A 17,189-nucleotide genomic window follows, 5' to 3' on the forward strand; every position below is an offset into this window, starting at 1 on the left:
CCTTGTTGTCAGACAGCTGGTAAGAGTGAAGAGTATGTATGATTCGGTGTCATGACAGCAAATGAAGACGATGCACGGCGCACGGAAATGAAGGTTGTGATCTTAATCTCAGTGTGAGGAAAAGCGATCCCCCAGCCTTTGCAAGTATAAAACTTCACGAAAGGTTTACAGTTAGAAACCTTTATTTGTTTCTCTTTAGGAGCAAAATTGGTTTTGAAGTACTTTGTTACTGTGAAGTTACTATGGTACAGAATTTGACGCTAAATTAGAAAGTCACAAGCATAATAAGAGAAAGTTCAGGTTTTTGGATAATTTGCACACCAATTAAGTAAACGATAGTCTTCACCAGTAATTATCTGAGGTATAATTTATTTCTGAAAGCAGGTCTGAATTTATTCATAATGAATTAATTATGTGGTTAGCCTAATTAGACTTCCTCTGGTGTAATACTTGTAAAAAGCAAGTATCGTGTTCTTTCTCAAGTTGACTTGTATATTTGTGTTTCTCTATGGTGTGAACTTTTTCATTTAAGAGTAGTGTGAAAATAGGTCAGTAGGAATTAATATGATTTTTGCTCTCACTTCCTCTTTTTGTAGTATTCAGAAATGACATTTTATCCTTAACTCCTTTCTGGCTGCTATTGCGTAAAGTCATCTCTTTGCTGTGATTGCTTATAAGCAAAAAAATTAAAGAAAAAATTGAGTGTACAAGAGAATTGCTTAAAAAGATTATTTTTTACTGTAATTGAGTTGAGGAGGGCATGGCAACCTACTCCAGTGTTCTTGCCTGGAGGATCCCCATGGACAGAGGAGCCTGGCGGGGTTTCCCTGGTGGCTCAGGTGGTAAAGAATCTGTGTGCACTGCAGGAGACCCAGGTTCAATCCCTAGGTCAGGAAGATCCTCTGGAGAAGGAAATGGCAACCCACTCCAGTATTCTTGCCTGGAGAATTCCATGGACAGAAGAGTCTGGCAGGCTACATGTCCACAAAGAGTTGGACATGACTGAGCAATTAACACATACACACACCCTGTGCTATACATTAAGACCTTGTTTATCCATTCTACATATACTAGCTTGCATCAGCTATCCCCAAACTCCAATCTCGCCCTCCTGCTGCGCCCCGGCCTTGGCAGCCACAAGTCTGTCCCCTGTGCCCACGAATCTGTCTCCACCTCATGATAAGTTCATGTGTGTGGTATTTGAGATTCCACCTGTAAGTGAGGCCATATATTTGCCTTTCTTTGTCTAACTTCACTTAGTACAATAACCTCTAGGTCCATCCATGTAGTTGTAAATGGTATTATTTCATTCTTTTAAAAGGCCACTTTAAGAAATTAGTGTACTGTGTTTTCCAGTATATGAAACTTTCTTGCTTTGCGTTTGTTAAGGTGTTTTAACTGTTTCAGAATATACACCAGGGTGTGATTATATTAATTGCTGATGCAGAGCTTAAAATGTTTTCCACGTACTGTGTTTGGGAGAAAATAGAAAAATTGTATGAGTTATTAGCATGTTCACATCAGTGGATGATATCATTTTGACACCTTTCAGTCTTTTTCATTTCGATTTTAACAGTTGCTTTGACCAACATGCCTTCTACTCAGGAATAGAAAAGTCTCAGGGTTTTACATGACTTTTCTTGGTGAATTTTATTTGATTAGAAGATTATTTTAAAGTAGCAAACATGGCACAATATAAAATAATGGAAATCAAGAGAGAGATTGAGAAAATGACAGGTTGTAAAGCAACTATCCTCCAATAAAGTTTTTTTTTTTTTCCTAACAAAAATGTGACAGGTGCTCAACTAATTAAATTTTCAAAAACACTTCCAAATTACACCAGGACCAATTTTCCATATTACCATTTTCCTTGCCTCTCAGGACTGGGAGGGAGAGACACACACGTGACTTGCTTTGTTACAGCTTTCCCTGCTGTGTGCGTGATGTTGATAAACATCCACCACTGCCTCCGAAAACTGGGGGAAGGGTCTCATGAGTTTTGAGGGTCTGTGACAGTGTTAGTTCGTGACAACCATTTTTGTGCTAGCTATAAAAACATGTTCATTATGGTTATTATTTCACATGAGAAAGGCCTTGGCAGCAGCCATGTTCCCTTTGTTACTGACCTCATTGCCCTGGACATGGAGGGAATTTCAGACCAATGGAGCCCTTTCACATGGAGGATCTGAAGAGCAAGTTCCTGAATAGTATTTCTTCCAGAGTTAGATTTAGTCTCACGTCCAAAACATGCCGCAAGCTAAGGGCAGCCAGTCTGACTTTCTAAATTTATGACAACAGGTGGGGGAAGCAGCTGCCAGAGAATGAAGGGAAAGTGGGTTATCTAAATGTCTACTCGAGGGCAGTAGTTACACATCCCTTCCACCTAGTGCCTTCGTTCCCAGTGATGATGTAGGACAACACATGCTGGAGAGAAAAATGCCTTTAGTTTAAGTGAGAATGTGGGTTATAGAGTCCTGTGTATAGAAGGACTCACTGCTTGAAAAGACAGCACGGTTGTATCCCCCTTGCTCTTTTTTAATGTGTATTTCTCTTTGTTATAGTGATTATTAATTGAAGACTTTATGATAATAAGGTTTTTTTGATAGTTTGTTGTTACATAGAAGATAAGTTTGGTTGAAAGTGGCCAAGGGGTTCCACTGCCAACTCAGAAACCCAGTCATTTATGTGTCTCCCAGGATAGCACATTACAGAGTTGGGAAAAATCATAAAATCTCTTAAGGGTACAGAGGATTTATTCCTAAGTCCTGTCACTGTTATTAAAAAAAAAAAAAATTGTTGCCCTGAAAGAATGGCTTTTTCTTTTCTTTAGACTATTTGTACTCTTCTGGAATGTTTATTGATTCCTGAAAATGTACCTTCTGACAGCCCAAAGGAAGTTTATGAAGTCTATTTTGTCTTTGCTTGTATCTGGGCATTCGGAGGCACTCTGCTACAAGATCAGGTATGTGTAGAAATAGTTGACAGAACCAGTTTTATTTGGAGAAAAATATTATTATATCTTGATCCCTGTGGGTTTGGGGGTTTGGGGTATGTCATTATCATAAAGCTACCCTACTAGCCCTATTCACTTCTAAGCTTGTACATTGTCAGGCAAGCTCATTCAGGCTGGTGGTGCTTTCCTTGGCTGACAAGGCCAGGTCCATGGTCTTCCACCAGATCTCTCTTCTGAGCTCAAGGTTCCACGTCAACACCAGCAGTGTCTCAATGTGCCCGAGACAGGGTGCTTCATCTGCCCCTCCCCTGTCTGTGCTCTTCCTCTCCCACCTTTTCCTCAGTGATACATTTCTCCCAGTCGCTCTGGTTCAGACCCTGGGAGACATCATTGTTACATCTACATCCTGTGGGCATCAGCTCCTTTCAGAAGGTAGCTGGCACATCTGTCCCCGTGTCTCTGTCCCTACAGCCTTAATTTAGGAGTGTATCAGCTTTAGCTTGCTGTGAGCTATCACATTGTTTTGGCTCAGGCTGCTGTAACAAAATACCATGCTCTGAGTGTCTTAAACAGCAGAAATTTACTTTCTGTCAGTTCTGGAGGCTACAAGTCCAGGGTCAAGGTGCCAGCATGGTCAAATTCTGGTGAGGACCTTCTTCATGCCTTGCAGACAGATGCCTTTTTCTGTGTCTTCACATGGCAGAAAGATAAAATGCTTTCTTGAGTCTTTTCGTGTAAAGGTACTAATCTCAACATGAGGCCCTCAGGCCCTCATCTCAATATAAATACCTCCCAAAGGGCCCATCTCCAAATCCTACCACACTGGGGATTAAGGCTGCAGCATGTGATTTTGGTGAGGAGACAGTTCAATCCATAGCACGTAATAGCCTGCTCATTGGTTTCCAGATCTCTACTCCTCTTACTTCTGCCTAGTCGTACACATTCCCTCGGGTAGTCCTCATGAGCTATAATCAACCCCAGGCTGCTTCCTTTCTGCGGTCCTTTCCTTTGGCCTAAAGCAAGGCTATCACACCTATACAACATTCCTAGCATGGTCTGTGACTTCTGATTTCTTTTCGGTAAACTCTAAGAACATGCATAGGCACATGCAGGCGTGTGCACACACACACATTGCTTAGACTTGTCAAAGTACAAAGTAGGAGTTTTTCACCTTTAAAAATTTACACATCTAATCCCTTCTTGGCACGTCTGTGTGTAGATTTTCTCATGTCATCTTTATAGTAATTCAAGGTATCATCACTATGCAGGTAAAGTAAAACTCAGACAAAGTAACTTGACTGACAGCTGATGACAATATCTGGATTCCCGCTCATGTATGTCTGTCTCCAAGGGCCATCCGTGGTGCCTCAGGATCTCTCAGGGCCATAAGTGCTTCCACGGGCACCCCTGAATCTTTGAATTAGAAATAGATGGCGTAATCTTCCAGGCTTCCCTAAAATATTTCCAGATATAAGTATTGTTGTTGTTCAGTCACTCAGTCATTTGACTCTTTGCTACCCCATGGACTGCAGCATGCTAGGCCTCCCTCTCCTTTACCGCCTCCCAGAGTCTGCTTAAACGCATGTCCATTAAGTCGGTGATGCCATCCAACCATCTCATCTGTTACCGCCTGCTTCTCCTGCCTTCAATCTTTCCCAGCATTAGGGTCTTTTCCAATGAGTTAGCACATCCCATCAGGTAGCCAAAGTATTGGAGTTTCAGCTTCAGCATCAGTCCCTCCAGTGAATATCCAGAGTTGGTTTCCTTTGGGATTGACTGATTGGATCTCCCTGTAGTCCAAGGAACTCCCAGGAGTCTTCTCTAGCACCAGAGTTCAAAGGAATCCATTCTTTGGCTCTTGGTCTTCTTTACAGTCCAACTCTCACATCCATACATGACCACTGGAAAAACCATAGCTTTGACTAGATGGACCTTTGTAGGCTAAGTAATGTCTCTGCTTTTTAATATGCTGTCTAGGTTGTTCATAGCTTTTATTGCAAGGAGCAAACATCTTTTAACTTTATGGCTGCAGTCACCATTCACAGTGATTGGGGAGGACAAGAAAATAAAGTTTGTCACTGTTTCCATTTTTTTCCCTATCTGTTTGCCATGAAGTGACGGGACCAGATGCCATGATCTTAGCTTTTTGAATGTTGAGTTTTATCCAGGTTTTTCACTCTCCTCTTTCACCTTATCAATAGACTCTTTAGTTCTTCTTTGCTTTCTGCAAAGAAACAGATGGATGACATCCGAAGGGTGTCATAAGCAGACATCATAAGGAGGATGTCATCTGCTTATCCGAGATTATTGATATTTCTCCCAGAAATCTTGATTCCAGCTTGTGCTTCATCCAGCCCAGCATTTTTCATGATGTCCTCTGCATATAAGTTAAATAATCAGGGTGATTATATACAGCCTTGACGTACTCTTTTCCCAATTTTGAACCAGTCTATTGTTCCATGACCAGATTTAACTGTTGCTTCTTGAGCTGCATACAGGTTTCTAAGGAGGTAGGTATAGTGGTCTGGTATTCCCATAAGAATTTTCCACAGTTGTTATGATCCACACAGTCAAAGGCTTTAGCATAGTCAGTGAAGCAGAAGTAAATGTTTTGCTGAAATTCCCTTGCTTTTTCTAATGATCCAACAGATGTTGGCAATTTAATTTCTGGTTTCTCTGCCTTTTTAAAATCCAGCTTGTACATCTGGAAGTTCTCGGTTCACACACTGTTGAAGCCTAGCTGTTGTAGGGTTTTGAGCATTACTTTGCTAGTATGTGAAATGAGTGCAACTGTATGATAGTTTGAACAGTCTTTGTCATTGTCCTTCTTTGTGATTGGAATGCAAACTGACCTTTTCCAATCCTGTGGCCACTGCTGGCTTTTCCAAATGTGCTGATATATTGAGGGCAGCACTATAACAGCAGCATCTTTTAGAATTTAAAATAGCTCAGCTGGAATTCTGTCACCTCCACTAACTTTGTTCATGGTGAAACTTCCTAAGGCCTACTTGACTTCATGCTCCAGGATATCTGGCTCTAGGTGAGTAACCACACCATTGTGGTTATCCAGGTCGTTAAGACCTTTTTGTACGGTTCTTCTGTGTATTCTTGCCACCTCTTCTTAATGTCTTCTGCTTCTGTTAAGTCCATACTGTTTCTGTCCTTTATTGTGCCCATCTTAACATGAAATTTTGCCTTGGTATCTCTAATTTTCTTAAAGGTATCTCTGGTCTTTTCCATTCTGTTGTTTCCCTCTATTTCTTTGCACTGATCACTGAGGAAGGCTTTCTTATCTCTCCTTGCTATTCTTTGGAACTCTGCATTTACATGGGTATATTTCCTTTTTTCCATTGCCTTTTGCTTCTCTTCTTTTCCCAGCTATTTATAAGGTCTCCTCAGACAACCATTTTGCCTTTTTGCATTTCTTTTTCTTGTGGATGGTTTTGATCATCGCCTCCGGTTCAGTGTTATGAACCTCCGTGCATAGTTCTTCAGGCACTCTTTGGTAGATCTAATCCCTTGAAAATATTTGTCACTTCCACTGTATAATCATAAGGGATTTGATTTAGGTCATACCTAAATGGCCTAGTGGTCTGAATTTTGCAATAAGGAGTTCATGATCTGAGCCACAGTCAGCTCCTGGTCTTGTTTTTGCTTACTGTGTAGAGCTTCTCCATCTTTGGCTGCAAAGAATATAACCAATCTGATCTCAGTATTGACCATCTGGTGATGTCCATGTGTAGAGGTGTCCCTTGTTTTGTTGGAGGAGAGCGTTTGCTATGACCAGTGTGTTCTCTTGGCAAAACTCTGTTAGCGTTTGCCCTGCTTCATTTTGTACTCCAAGGCTAAACTTGTCTGTTCCTCCAAATATCTCTTGACTTCCTACTTTTTCATTCCAGCCCCCTATGATGAAAATGACATGGTTTTTTTTTTTTTTTCCCCTCACAATTAGTTCTAGAAAGTCTTGTAGATCCTCAGAGAACCATTCAACTTCATCTTCTTCAGCATTACTGGTTGGGGCATACACTTGTATTACTGTGATGTTGAATGGTTTGCCTTGGAAACAAACCAAGATTATTCTGTCATTTTTGAGATCACATTTTGGACTGTTTTGTTGACTATGAGGGCTACTTCATTTCTTCTAAGGGATTCTTGTCCATGATAGTAGATATAACGGTTATATGAATTAAATTCACCCATTCCTGTCCATTTTATTTCACTGATTCCTAAAATGTCAATGTTCACTCTTGCCATCTCCTGTTTGGCTACTTCCAATTTACCTTGATTCATGGACCTAACATTTCAGGTTACTATGCAATATTGTTCTTTACAATATTTTACTTTCAACTCCAGTCACATCCACAACTGGGCATTGTTTCTCTTTTGCTTCTGCCTCTTCATTTCTTTTGGAACTATTGCTCCGCTCTTTTCCAGTAGCATGTTGGACAGCTACCAGCCTGGGGAATTCATCTTTCAGTGTCCTTTCTTTTTGCCTTTTCTTGTTGTTCATGGGGCTCTCAAGGTAAGAATGCTGAAGTGGTTTGCCATTCCCTTCTCCAGTGGGCCATGTTTGGGAATTAAAAACAGAAGGTATTACCGCCAAGAGTAACCCAAATTTGTTGGTTTAGTCACAGTAGGTTCTAGAATCCATGGTTGCTATGACCTGTGGGCCAGTTCTGCTACTTGTCACTAAGTTACTGTACTTTATATCCGTAAATGAATTTGGCATTCGCTTGGCCTCCTAAGTCTCATTTTGACCCTTCTCAGAACCCACATTTCTTCAGTAATCTCCAAGTGCTTTTTCTAAAGAATAATAGCCTCTCTTGCCCGAGTTAAGAGTGTTATGTGGCTTCACATGGTTTATCTCAAAGGCAAAATTTACACATATGGATTCTTCTCCATGGAGGCCACATGCAGAGTATTCTTGTCTACCCCCAAACCTCATGACTTTTGTCTTTTTTCCAATGTTCTCCACAGAGTGTTTCCTTTTCCAGGGCTGTACAACCAAGTAAAATTGCATGAGAAGGATGTTGACAACTGAGATTTTTCTGCTCCTCATCATGACGGCTCACTTTCCTCCCAACTTGACCCTCTTTTCATCTTTGCCATTTCCAGACTTGGCAGCCTTCCAAGCCAGCTAGTCAAACCAGGAGCTGAGCATCACGTGGTCCCCTTCCTGTCCCAGACACTCTCCGCAATTAGTATTCTACATCATCATCTTTAAATTTTCAAAACTTCTTTAACTACACAGCATTCAAAAGAGAGGTTATGAAGCTGGAAACATGAATGAAGCAAATCCAAGAAATAGTCTTAGGAATAGCCATTTAGTCATCAGAGTTGGGTGCCTTCTATATATATATGTCAGGGAAAGAGTTTAGGGTTTCTAATAGGCTAGCTTATTGAATCTTTAAAAATTATCCTGTCTATATAGTTATAGCTATTCTTCTTTTACAAAAAAGCGAACTGAAACTTAGATAAGTTAGCCTCCTTGGAGACACGTGGCTAATGTCTCAGGCAACTTCAGACTGTAGCTGACTGACTCAGACCTGTGTTCTTAACCCCAGCTGTTGCAAACACCTTCCAAAATTGGTCCCTGTCATCCCTCCCAGAGCCTCCTATAAACAGCTGCTATCATTCCCCACTTGACTTCTGAAGTAATCCCCTCACTGGTCTTTCTGCTTCTGTACTTGCCCTATCATCCATTATGCGCTCAGCGGCCAGAGTGGTTTCTTTAATGTAAATTGGATTATATGATACACTGCAGAATTTACAACACTTTAATGGATTCCTATTGCTTTTAAGATAAAATTTTAAAATTTCATTTACAAGGCCTTTGGCTTTGGCCCAGACTATCTCTCCCTACTTTTTCCTCAGCTGCTCCCTCCCCTCCAGCTGCACTGGCCAGTTTCTGGAATGCAGGTTCTTTCCTATGATAAGATCTTTGCACTTGTTGACTTCTTCCTGGAATGTTCTGCTCCTTAATTGGTGCCTGTTCTCAGAGATGATTCACTGTACATCCAGTTAAAAGAGATGCCCTCATTACTCTCACTTCCAGCAAAGTTGGCTTTCAAGATACCTATTTATTTATTTCTGTGTTCCTTCACCATACTTCCCCTTCATTTCCCCCATAAGCTCTGTGAGGGCAGAAACCCTGTTTGTTTTCTTCCCTACTTCGGGAACAAATGCATTTTAGTGAGTGAATGAATGATCAAAGACTTGTCATCAAAATGACTCTGCTGACATTGTGGTTAGGTGAAGCAAATTTTATTATAAAGTAGAAATCTCATGTGCATCCTGCCTACAAAGAATGGTACCAGATAAGGAATTTTTTTTTTTTGAATGAACTTGGTTTCTGACCAACTTCTATAGGATGATTAAAAAGAAAAAATCCTATGACGCCAATCTGAAGATAACTGAAACGGATCTAAATATGTGAGTAGTGGTCTGTAGGAATATGAGCTCCTCTTGTTGGGAAGGTTGGTGGGATCAGCTCTCCCTGCTAAGGCTGACCACATCTCTCAGCCCTAACTGCACCCTCCTACCCTCCAGCCATCCTATCCATCTCTACTCATGTGTCTGATCAGCCTGACACAAAAAGTGGGCTGTATTCCATGGACATAAAGACACCAAAGTAAAAGTAACTTGAAGAATTTCCCTGGAGCAAAATGGGAGTTGAAGTTTTGGATACATGTAAGGTTGGTGAATGCGGTGAACACACACGGTGTTTTTAGAGAGCTCCGAAGCTTTGTCTGGTCATCCCATAGGTACCGGAGGGGCTGTTAATTGCTAGCACACAGTTGGAATTTCCCCGTCTCCATTTTCTAACTGCTGATCTAGCAGCAGAGGGCTTCTACCTGCCATCGTAGAAACAAGCGCCTTCTAGCAAGGAGAACCTGTTTCCTACTTCGTTATCTTTTCTGGAAGATTCTCTGACAGGACAGGAATCTGTGGAGTTTCAGCTCAACTACTGAGTTGAAAACCAAGTCCGTTCTTTCCCTTCCCTCGTGGCAGAGCTTCTCAGATGTCAAATTTCAAAGACCAACAAAATTTCATTAATGATTTGAAGGAATGAAATAGGGTTACCAACTGTTTGTTTTTCTAAATAAGGGCATTTATTTTTAAATGATCATTTATTATCACCACAGCTTTATAAAGGAAAGGATATTTTTAACACCCAAAGTTCTACGAAGGCTATAAGCTCAGATAAAGAACAGTGTCTAAGTCAATAATGTTACTAGTTTTTTGAAGTATTCATTTGTTCCCACTTTCCCCATTTTACTATCAACTGAGGGAGACGTTGGTAGAAATAAACACTAGTGTTTGCTAACCACTGTCTTAGAGCAGGATGACCTGTGTGATAGCTTGTTATTAAACTGAATAACCTCAGAGTCATCTAAGGTTCACCTAAACTTACCTTGCTTTTTTAAGTTAATAATTACTGTCAAAAATTTGTACCTGATGCACGTATGGCAGTTACAACTTTCAGCCTCAGTGGTATTGTCATTCATTATAACCTCCTCCTAATTATTTATTTTTCTTTTGTCGGTTATTCAGTCCCGTTTGTAATTGTGAACTGTTTGCTGGAAACACTGTGTGATCAGCTGCACCTGCAGTGGCTTTGTATGTGTTCAAAATTACCTGTAAGTCTGCAAGAAGAATTTCTCTTGTTCTCCGTAGCTTTCCGGTTGTCAAGCTGAATTCAGTCAGTGGTGGCATAAAGAGATGAAAGCAGTGAAGTTTCCATCCCAGGGAACAATTTTTGATTATTACCTGGACCACAAAAGTAAGAAATTTTTGCCTTGGGCTGATAAAATCCCCCAGTTTACTATGGATCCAGAAATACCTTTGCAGGTAGGTGTGGGGAACACCGTGATCTTCAACCACATGATGCTGGCTTGAGCCTCGTTTGTTTTTATGCCATCTTTCTTTTCCTGCCTGATGGATGATTTCCTGTTGGTATGGTCAGCATATAACATAATTCCTTGGAAAGAAGAATCTGTTATAGGAATGACTAGGAAGATGGTTATATTTCTACAATTTCTTTTTTTCATTTCAACTTAATTCTGTGGTAACAGCTTTCTTTAGATTTTCCTAGAAATTGTATGATTTTATAAAAATTGAAGGCATGTTTTTATTAGTTCAGTGAGGTTCAGTGAGTCTTATTTCTGACCTTACTTTACATTTCTTAAGCAGTACTTTTCACATAGAACTTCTTTCCTTTACCCCTGAAGCCATAAAATGAATGTTTCATCTTCCTATTCAAAGATGTATATTTCAATTTCACAAGGCAACTCACAAATCTAAATGAATCTTTATTGTTTTCTTAACTGTTTCTTTTTATAAATTTTCCTACAGTTTTATATGTCAAGTTATCTTTTAACCATTTTCTAATTCTTCTTCAATCTGTTTTGCTTTTCATTATATTTCTTTCTCAAAATCACCTCATATCGATTGGCTTTGGAACTTATTATTTCAAGTCGTGCCCTATAAAATGCATATAGGTGATTGCCACACTAATTAGGAGGCAGTTACTGTGAAATAAAAGAAAATTCAATGTATGAATTTCCTGGAACTGAGGTAACAAAGTACCGCAGATGTGGCTTCAACAACAGAAATGTGCTGTCTCACAGTTTTGGAGGCTAGAAGCTGTTGACGGGGTTGGTTCCTTCTGAGGAATCTCTCCTGGATTCTGGAGCTTCACTGGCAGTCTTGGTGTCCTTGCTGTGAGGCGGCATCAGTCAGATCCTCACGTGATAGCATTTTCCCGTGTGTATTCGTGTATTCACATTTTCCTTTATACCAGTCACTTTGAATTTGGAGCCCACTCTGTATCAGCATGCTTAAGACACCCTAACAAACTGCTGCAGAATTGGTGGCTTAAACGCCAGAAATTCATCTTTCTCAGGCTAAGATTTGGTTTCCCCTGCAGCCTCTGTCCTTGGCTTGAGATGGTCTCCTCTTGCTGTGCCCCCTATGATCCTTTCTGTGTGTACACACATTCCTTGGACACCATCCTGAAGTGTGTTCAAGTTTCCTCCTTGGACAAGAACACCAGCTGGATTGGATTAGGTAGGCCTCACTTAATCATCTCTTTAAAGACCTTATCTCCAAATACAGTCACATTTCTGAGCTACTGGGGTTAGAGCTTCAATAGTTGAATTTTGGGAGGACACAATTCATCCTGTAACCATGAGGAAACTCATCAGTTTGCAAACAAGAAACTCAGAGGTAGGAAGGCCCTGAAACTGATGAGTTCTGTGACTTGGTGATAACACTACGGATTCGGATCTTCCTGCCTTAGCACTGGCCTTGTTTAAAGACTGGTATCTCCTCAATCCAAGATAACTCTAGAGGTCCCAGGAGTTAGAAGGAAGCAAGACATGGAGAAAGAAGGCTTCTGTACTTTTTACTAAGTGGGTAGAAACTTTTTCCAGAAGCCCCAGAGCAGACTTCCTTCTGCATCCATTTCTCCAGGGGCCATGTGCTGCCCCTACCCTAGTCTCAGGCCAGGTAATGAGGTTACCTTAATTATGAAAGTCTGCTCCATCCGCTTTATAGATTTTAACATCTCTGTTTTAGCTCAGCCTGTCTAGACCTCAGCCACCTAACGATATTATCCAGCTAGCTGAGAGCTGAGGACTTGTAGTTAACCAAAAGAAACACACAAAAAGTGATATCACGAGGTTGATGCACCTTATCAGGGATGTATTTTATTCAATGGAGAACCTGTCAGGACCTCCTAGTCTTACTTTATACACAATTGCACCAAATGTGGTTTTGATTAAAAGCTTCTTAACATGTTAGAGGAAAACCATGTTGAGTCGATAATAATAGCAAATACTAACATGACATTATAATATGTCAGGCCCTTTTCTAAATGCTTTATTTCCATAGATTAATCCTTCCAACAATCTTGTAATTCTCTTTTAGAAAGGACTGTTACTAGCCTTTTTATATATGGAGAAATGGAGTACTTGGACATCAGCTAATGTGTGTATGGTCTGTGCTCTGAGGAGCATTCTGTGTAGTAGGTAAGATAGGACTCAGGCTCTAGACAGATGGGGTTTAAATCCAAGTACCACCACGTATGCGTCTGGCCAATTTGTTAATGTTCTCTAAGCTTTAGCTCCATCATCTCTGAAATACAAATGATAACAAAACTCTCCTCCTAGGTTTGGTATGAGTATCATATGATATAACACGTGTAAACGGCTCAGCATAGTACCTCTCACATACTCAGCTCTCAGTAGGTATTAATTATCGATATTAACGTGTGGAGAAAAGAGCCAATATTAATAGCCAATTAAATAGCAAATGCGACATCTAGCAACAAGAAAGGAAAAAAACATGTTACAGAATTCAGTGGTGATTTTAAAGTCATCTGGGACTGTTCAGTGTAGCACAAAAGAGTCTGTGTCTTTCAACAGGTCCTGAGAGGGGCACTGAATTCAGGTGAAGTTCTAGAATGAATGCTCATTATCACGAATTTGATCTTGAATGGTCTATAAAATACTGATCTGTGGTCAGTGTATGTGAACCATGCAGGGAAGAACTTTATCCATTACAGAGTTTGTGTGTTTTTCTTACGAGCTGTATAAATCCTGCAAATAGTTTTTTTAAATCCCCTTTTTAATCTGCCCCCTCCCCAGTGTAAGACCTTTTCAGCTCTCCTTAGTCCCCAGGCAGGCTTCTCTTTCCAGTGTGTCTACATCTGCTTCCCCTTTCCCTGAGCTCACACAGTGTATTCATTTCTATTCCCTCAGTTGGCTTTTTATTTATTTGTATTCTTTTTATTGTATTTCTGTAAGCCACCTCAATTTTTTCATAAAACAATCTAGTATATAAATAAATAACTAATTTTCACAACAGAAGCATTGCTATAAAAATTTTTAACAGAACAATGTACAATAAGTACCACCCATGCTTTGGACTTGTGAATATTTCGCGTAATGTTTGTTTCTTCCAAGCTGGTCTCTCCTTGCGCTGAACTCCTTTAGAGTGAATTGTGCCTAGTCATTTTGCACATCAATCATTAATCTTACTGGGTGAAGAAATTGCTACCAATTTTTGTTTATACATATCTTGGCCTTTCACATGTTTCATCATGTCCTAAAGATTGGTGGGCAGTTTCTTAAGCATTCACTGTATTCCTTTATACCTAACCCAAGGTTAGGCAGAGTATAGGTATTTCCATGGTAGGAAGCCTTGGGTGCTAGCTCTTAATTGGAAAAAATAAATCAGTTCCTTCTGCTATGGCATTTTGACGACACTACCCAGTTTCTTTTCTCAAGCTGTGGTGTCTGAATTGACCATTCAAAATGAAACATTAAGTGGTATCTCTTCTACTGGCTGTCAACTAAAACTAAGAATGCATTTGGTCTCAGTTCTAAAATGACTATATGTTGGTGTAGGTACAAAATTTTGTCTGTTTTTCCCCACCAGAGAGCCCTGGTTCACACATCAGAGACAACTCGTCTTCGATATTTTGTGGAGTTGCTGCTCGAGAAAGGACAGCCGTTGATGCTGGTAGGAAACGCTGGAGTAGGAAAAACAGTCTTTGTAGGTGACATGCTGGCAGGTCTCTCTGAGGCTTATGTAGTATCCCGTGTGCCTTTCAACTACTACACAACGTCAGCAGCACTGCAGCGTAAGTGTTCCTTCTTTAATACTCTAGAAACAAGATCAGATACTATCAGAGCCAGGACATGCAGCCCAAAGAGATGATTCCTTTTTCTTAGACATTTTGCTTAGAATGAATGTTTATTTTTCACCATTCTGGCTAAATATGCTTCGTTTAAATATTGTTATTTTGGCTTTTTACATCCCTCCTGGCTTTACTTGGGTTATTACTCTATAGAACAGAAAGAATTTACATCAGCAGTTCCATTGCTTTGCCTCTAAACCATTTGGTTAGCTTTAATCAATTTCATGGAGCCCTAGCGACAAAAGAATATGCTCAAGGAAGAATGTACTGGTTACCTCTGCAAGCACGGGGTTGATTTAGTGGGGAATTCATTCAGACTGTACTGATGAAATGACAGGCCACCAGTTGTTAGTTAAATCTTAGAACTGTAAGAATAATTTCTAGCTGTTGAATACATGCATCAGTGTAATCAAAAGAACCACATAGATTTGGGGCATTTTGAGTTTGGAAGGGCAAACAGACTAGACGTGAGAAGTAGAGAAGAACTAGTATGAAGAGCTGAGAGCAGTGTCTGTCACTGTCCAGCAGAGCAGTGGGGCTGTGTCCTGTGAGGGCAGCAGTTCCTGTTGTCCCCTCCTCTATGAAACCTGTTGCCCGGAGCATGGTCTCTTTGTTGTGTGCATTGTTGCCGGTTCCTTAGCCCTATCAGTAGAGATGAACCACCTGTTTTCTTATCCCTTAAATCAGGAATGATTGTGCTGTAATCTCTTTCTTAATCAAGTTTGTCTTCCTCATCTTTGTGAGTGGAAAAGTTAAAAAAAAAAACTGACCTGGAAGGTTTTCATTCATTTCTTCAGTGAATATGTATCATTTATCTACTTTATCCCCAGACACTGTGTATAATACATGCTTTTCATTGTGGACACAGAAGAAGGGATCACTTTATCACTTGTAAATGGAAGATTAGGGCTGCAATTCAATAGTTGACCGAAGTTCAGCTTGCTGATTCTTGGAAGGGTTGCAAGCATGAATAGATTTAGACATTGCCTATTAGCATGAGGAATAGAAAGAGCTAGTGTACTCTAAAGAAAGGATTTCAGACCTTTGAGATGGGATGGTGTATAGGCAAAACGGGAACTTAGGCTAGAAGAATCAGCTTAAGCAAAGACATGAGAGATAAATTTGTGGGACACATTCATTTAATTGAATCTCTAAGTTGATCAAAGCATAGTGATCAGGTAGAAGATAGGGCAAAGGCTGGAGTGGTAGGCTGGAGTTACAGGTGGAATGCCCAGTTGCCTAGTTTGCTGAAGACTGGGAAGGTTTCTGAGATAAGGGACTTTTAGTGCTATAACTGGGATCATCCCAGGCAACCAGGGATGGCTGGTCACTGAGATTGTAGCTAACGTGCAAGTGGAAAAGAACATATTTCATATGGTAGGCAGTGGTGAACCATTGATGGGGAGCAAGGGGTTGGCAAGATGCAGGCTCTACTTTGGGCTTTCCTGGTGGCTCAGTGGTAAAGAATCTGCATGCAGTGCAGGAGACCCAGATTTAATCCTTGGGTCAGGAAGATCCCCTGGAGAAGGAAATGGCAACCCACTCCAATATTTTTGCCTGGAAAATTCCATGAACAGAGGCGTCTGACCCTACAGTCCATGGGTTTGCAAAAGATTTGGACATGACTTAGTGACTAAACCACCACCACAACAACAGGCTCTACCTTAAGAGGAGAAGTCTGTGGTGGAGAGACTAGTCTCCTTGAGCAACATGTTAGCTGAATGAAATGGTACCCTGGACTAGAGCTTTAGAAGGAAAAACAAAAGGAGGAGACGTGAGGTGCCATTTACAGGCTGTGCTTAGGCAAATCAGGGACCAGGAAGGAAAGATTAAATTCAGCCTTTGCATCTGGCTGATTGGGAGTGTTAATCCTGTTGGTAGGAGCACAGAAGGCTAAAAAGAAGTGATGGGTCATGAGTGGGGAAGAGGTATGGAAAATTGAGTTTGGGAACAGGCATATTTGATGTTGGCCAAACAGACAGTTGTCAGTGGCTAACGGGAACTGATGTTCAGTAACCATTTGGAAATGTAGATATGCTGCTTGGAAGAAGGGTTTGTTAATTAATTTGTTACATATTTTTTTACTTCATTCATTCCTATTTTCATTTAACAAGCTACTTGCTGTCGGTGTTATGAGGCATACGGAAATGAAAATGACAGAGTTCTTATCCTCAAGCTATTAATACTTCATTCAGAGAGTAAGGCACGTGACTAGGTACTGCATCTCAGGTCCATACTGTCAAGATTTTCTGTATTTGTGATGTCCTCTCAAAAACATACCAACACCAAGTCAGATAGGCAAGTGAAGAAATGTAACTCGATGTATACACAGGATAATGCCTGCATATAGTATCCTCTTATACTTCTGTACTGCATGGCCCGAGAAGAGAGATGCGAGAAATTCTTGACTGTCCCTAGACTCTAGTACGAGGAAGATAAAGAAGGACTTACTGACTGGTTCTGGGTGGACTGGCAGTGGTTCATGAATGACGGTAGGTATGGGGGGGAAGGTGTGAAGGTCAGCAGCGAAGG

At 40.6% G+C, this 17,189-nt stretch overlaps 1 protein-coding gene across 1 annotated transcript in view; it reads left to right on the forward strand.

Moving 5' to 3' along the window:
* The window catches only part of DNAH11 (dynein axonemal heavy chain 11), a 357,148-nt gene that overhangs the window by 161,991 nt on the left and 177,968 nt on the right, over positions 1 to 17,189 (forward strand). Inside the window, exons 44-46 of the mRNA XM_069587639.1 lie at positions 2,831 to 2,962; positions 10,631 to 10,804; positions 14,396 to 14,600. Coding sequence (XP_069443740.1) covers positions 2,831 to 2,962; positions 10,631 to 10,804; positions 14,396 to 14,600 — 511 coding nt within the window. The remainder of the gene's footprint in view (positions 1 to 2,830; positions 2,963 to 10,630; positions 10,805 to 14,395; positions 14,601 to 17,189) is intronic.

The sequence above is a fragment of the Ovis canadensis genome, chromosome 4, assembly GCF_042477335.2.
Source record: "Ovis canadensis isolate MfBH-ARS-UI-01 breed Bighorn chromosome 4, ARS-UI_OviCan_v2, whole genome shotgun sequence".
NCBI classification, from domain to species: domain Eukaryota; kingdom Metazoa; phylum Chordata; class Mammalia; order Artiodactyla; family Bovidae; genus Ovis; species Ovis canadensis.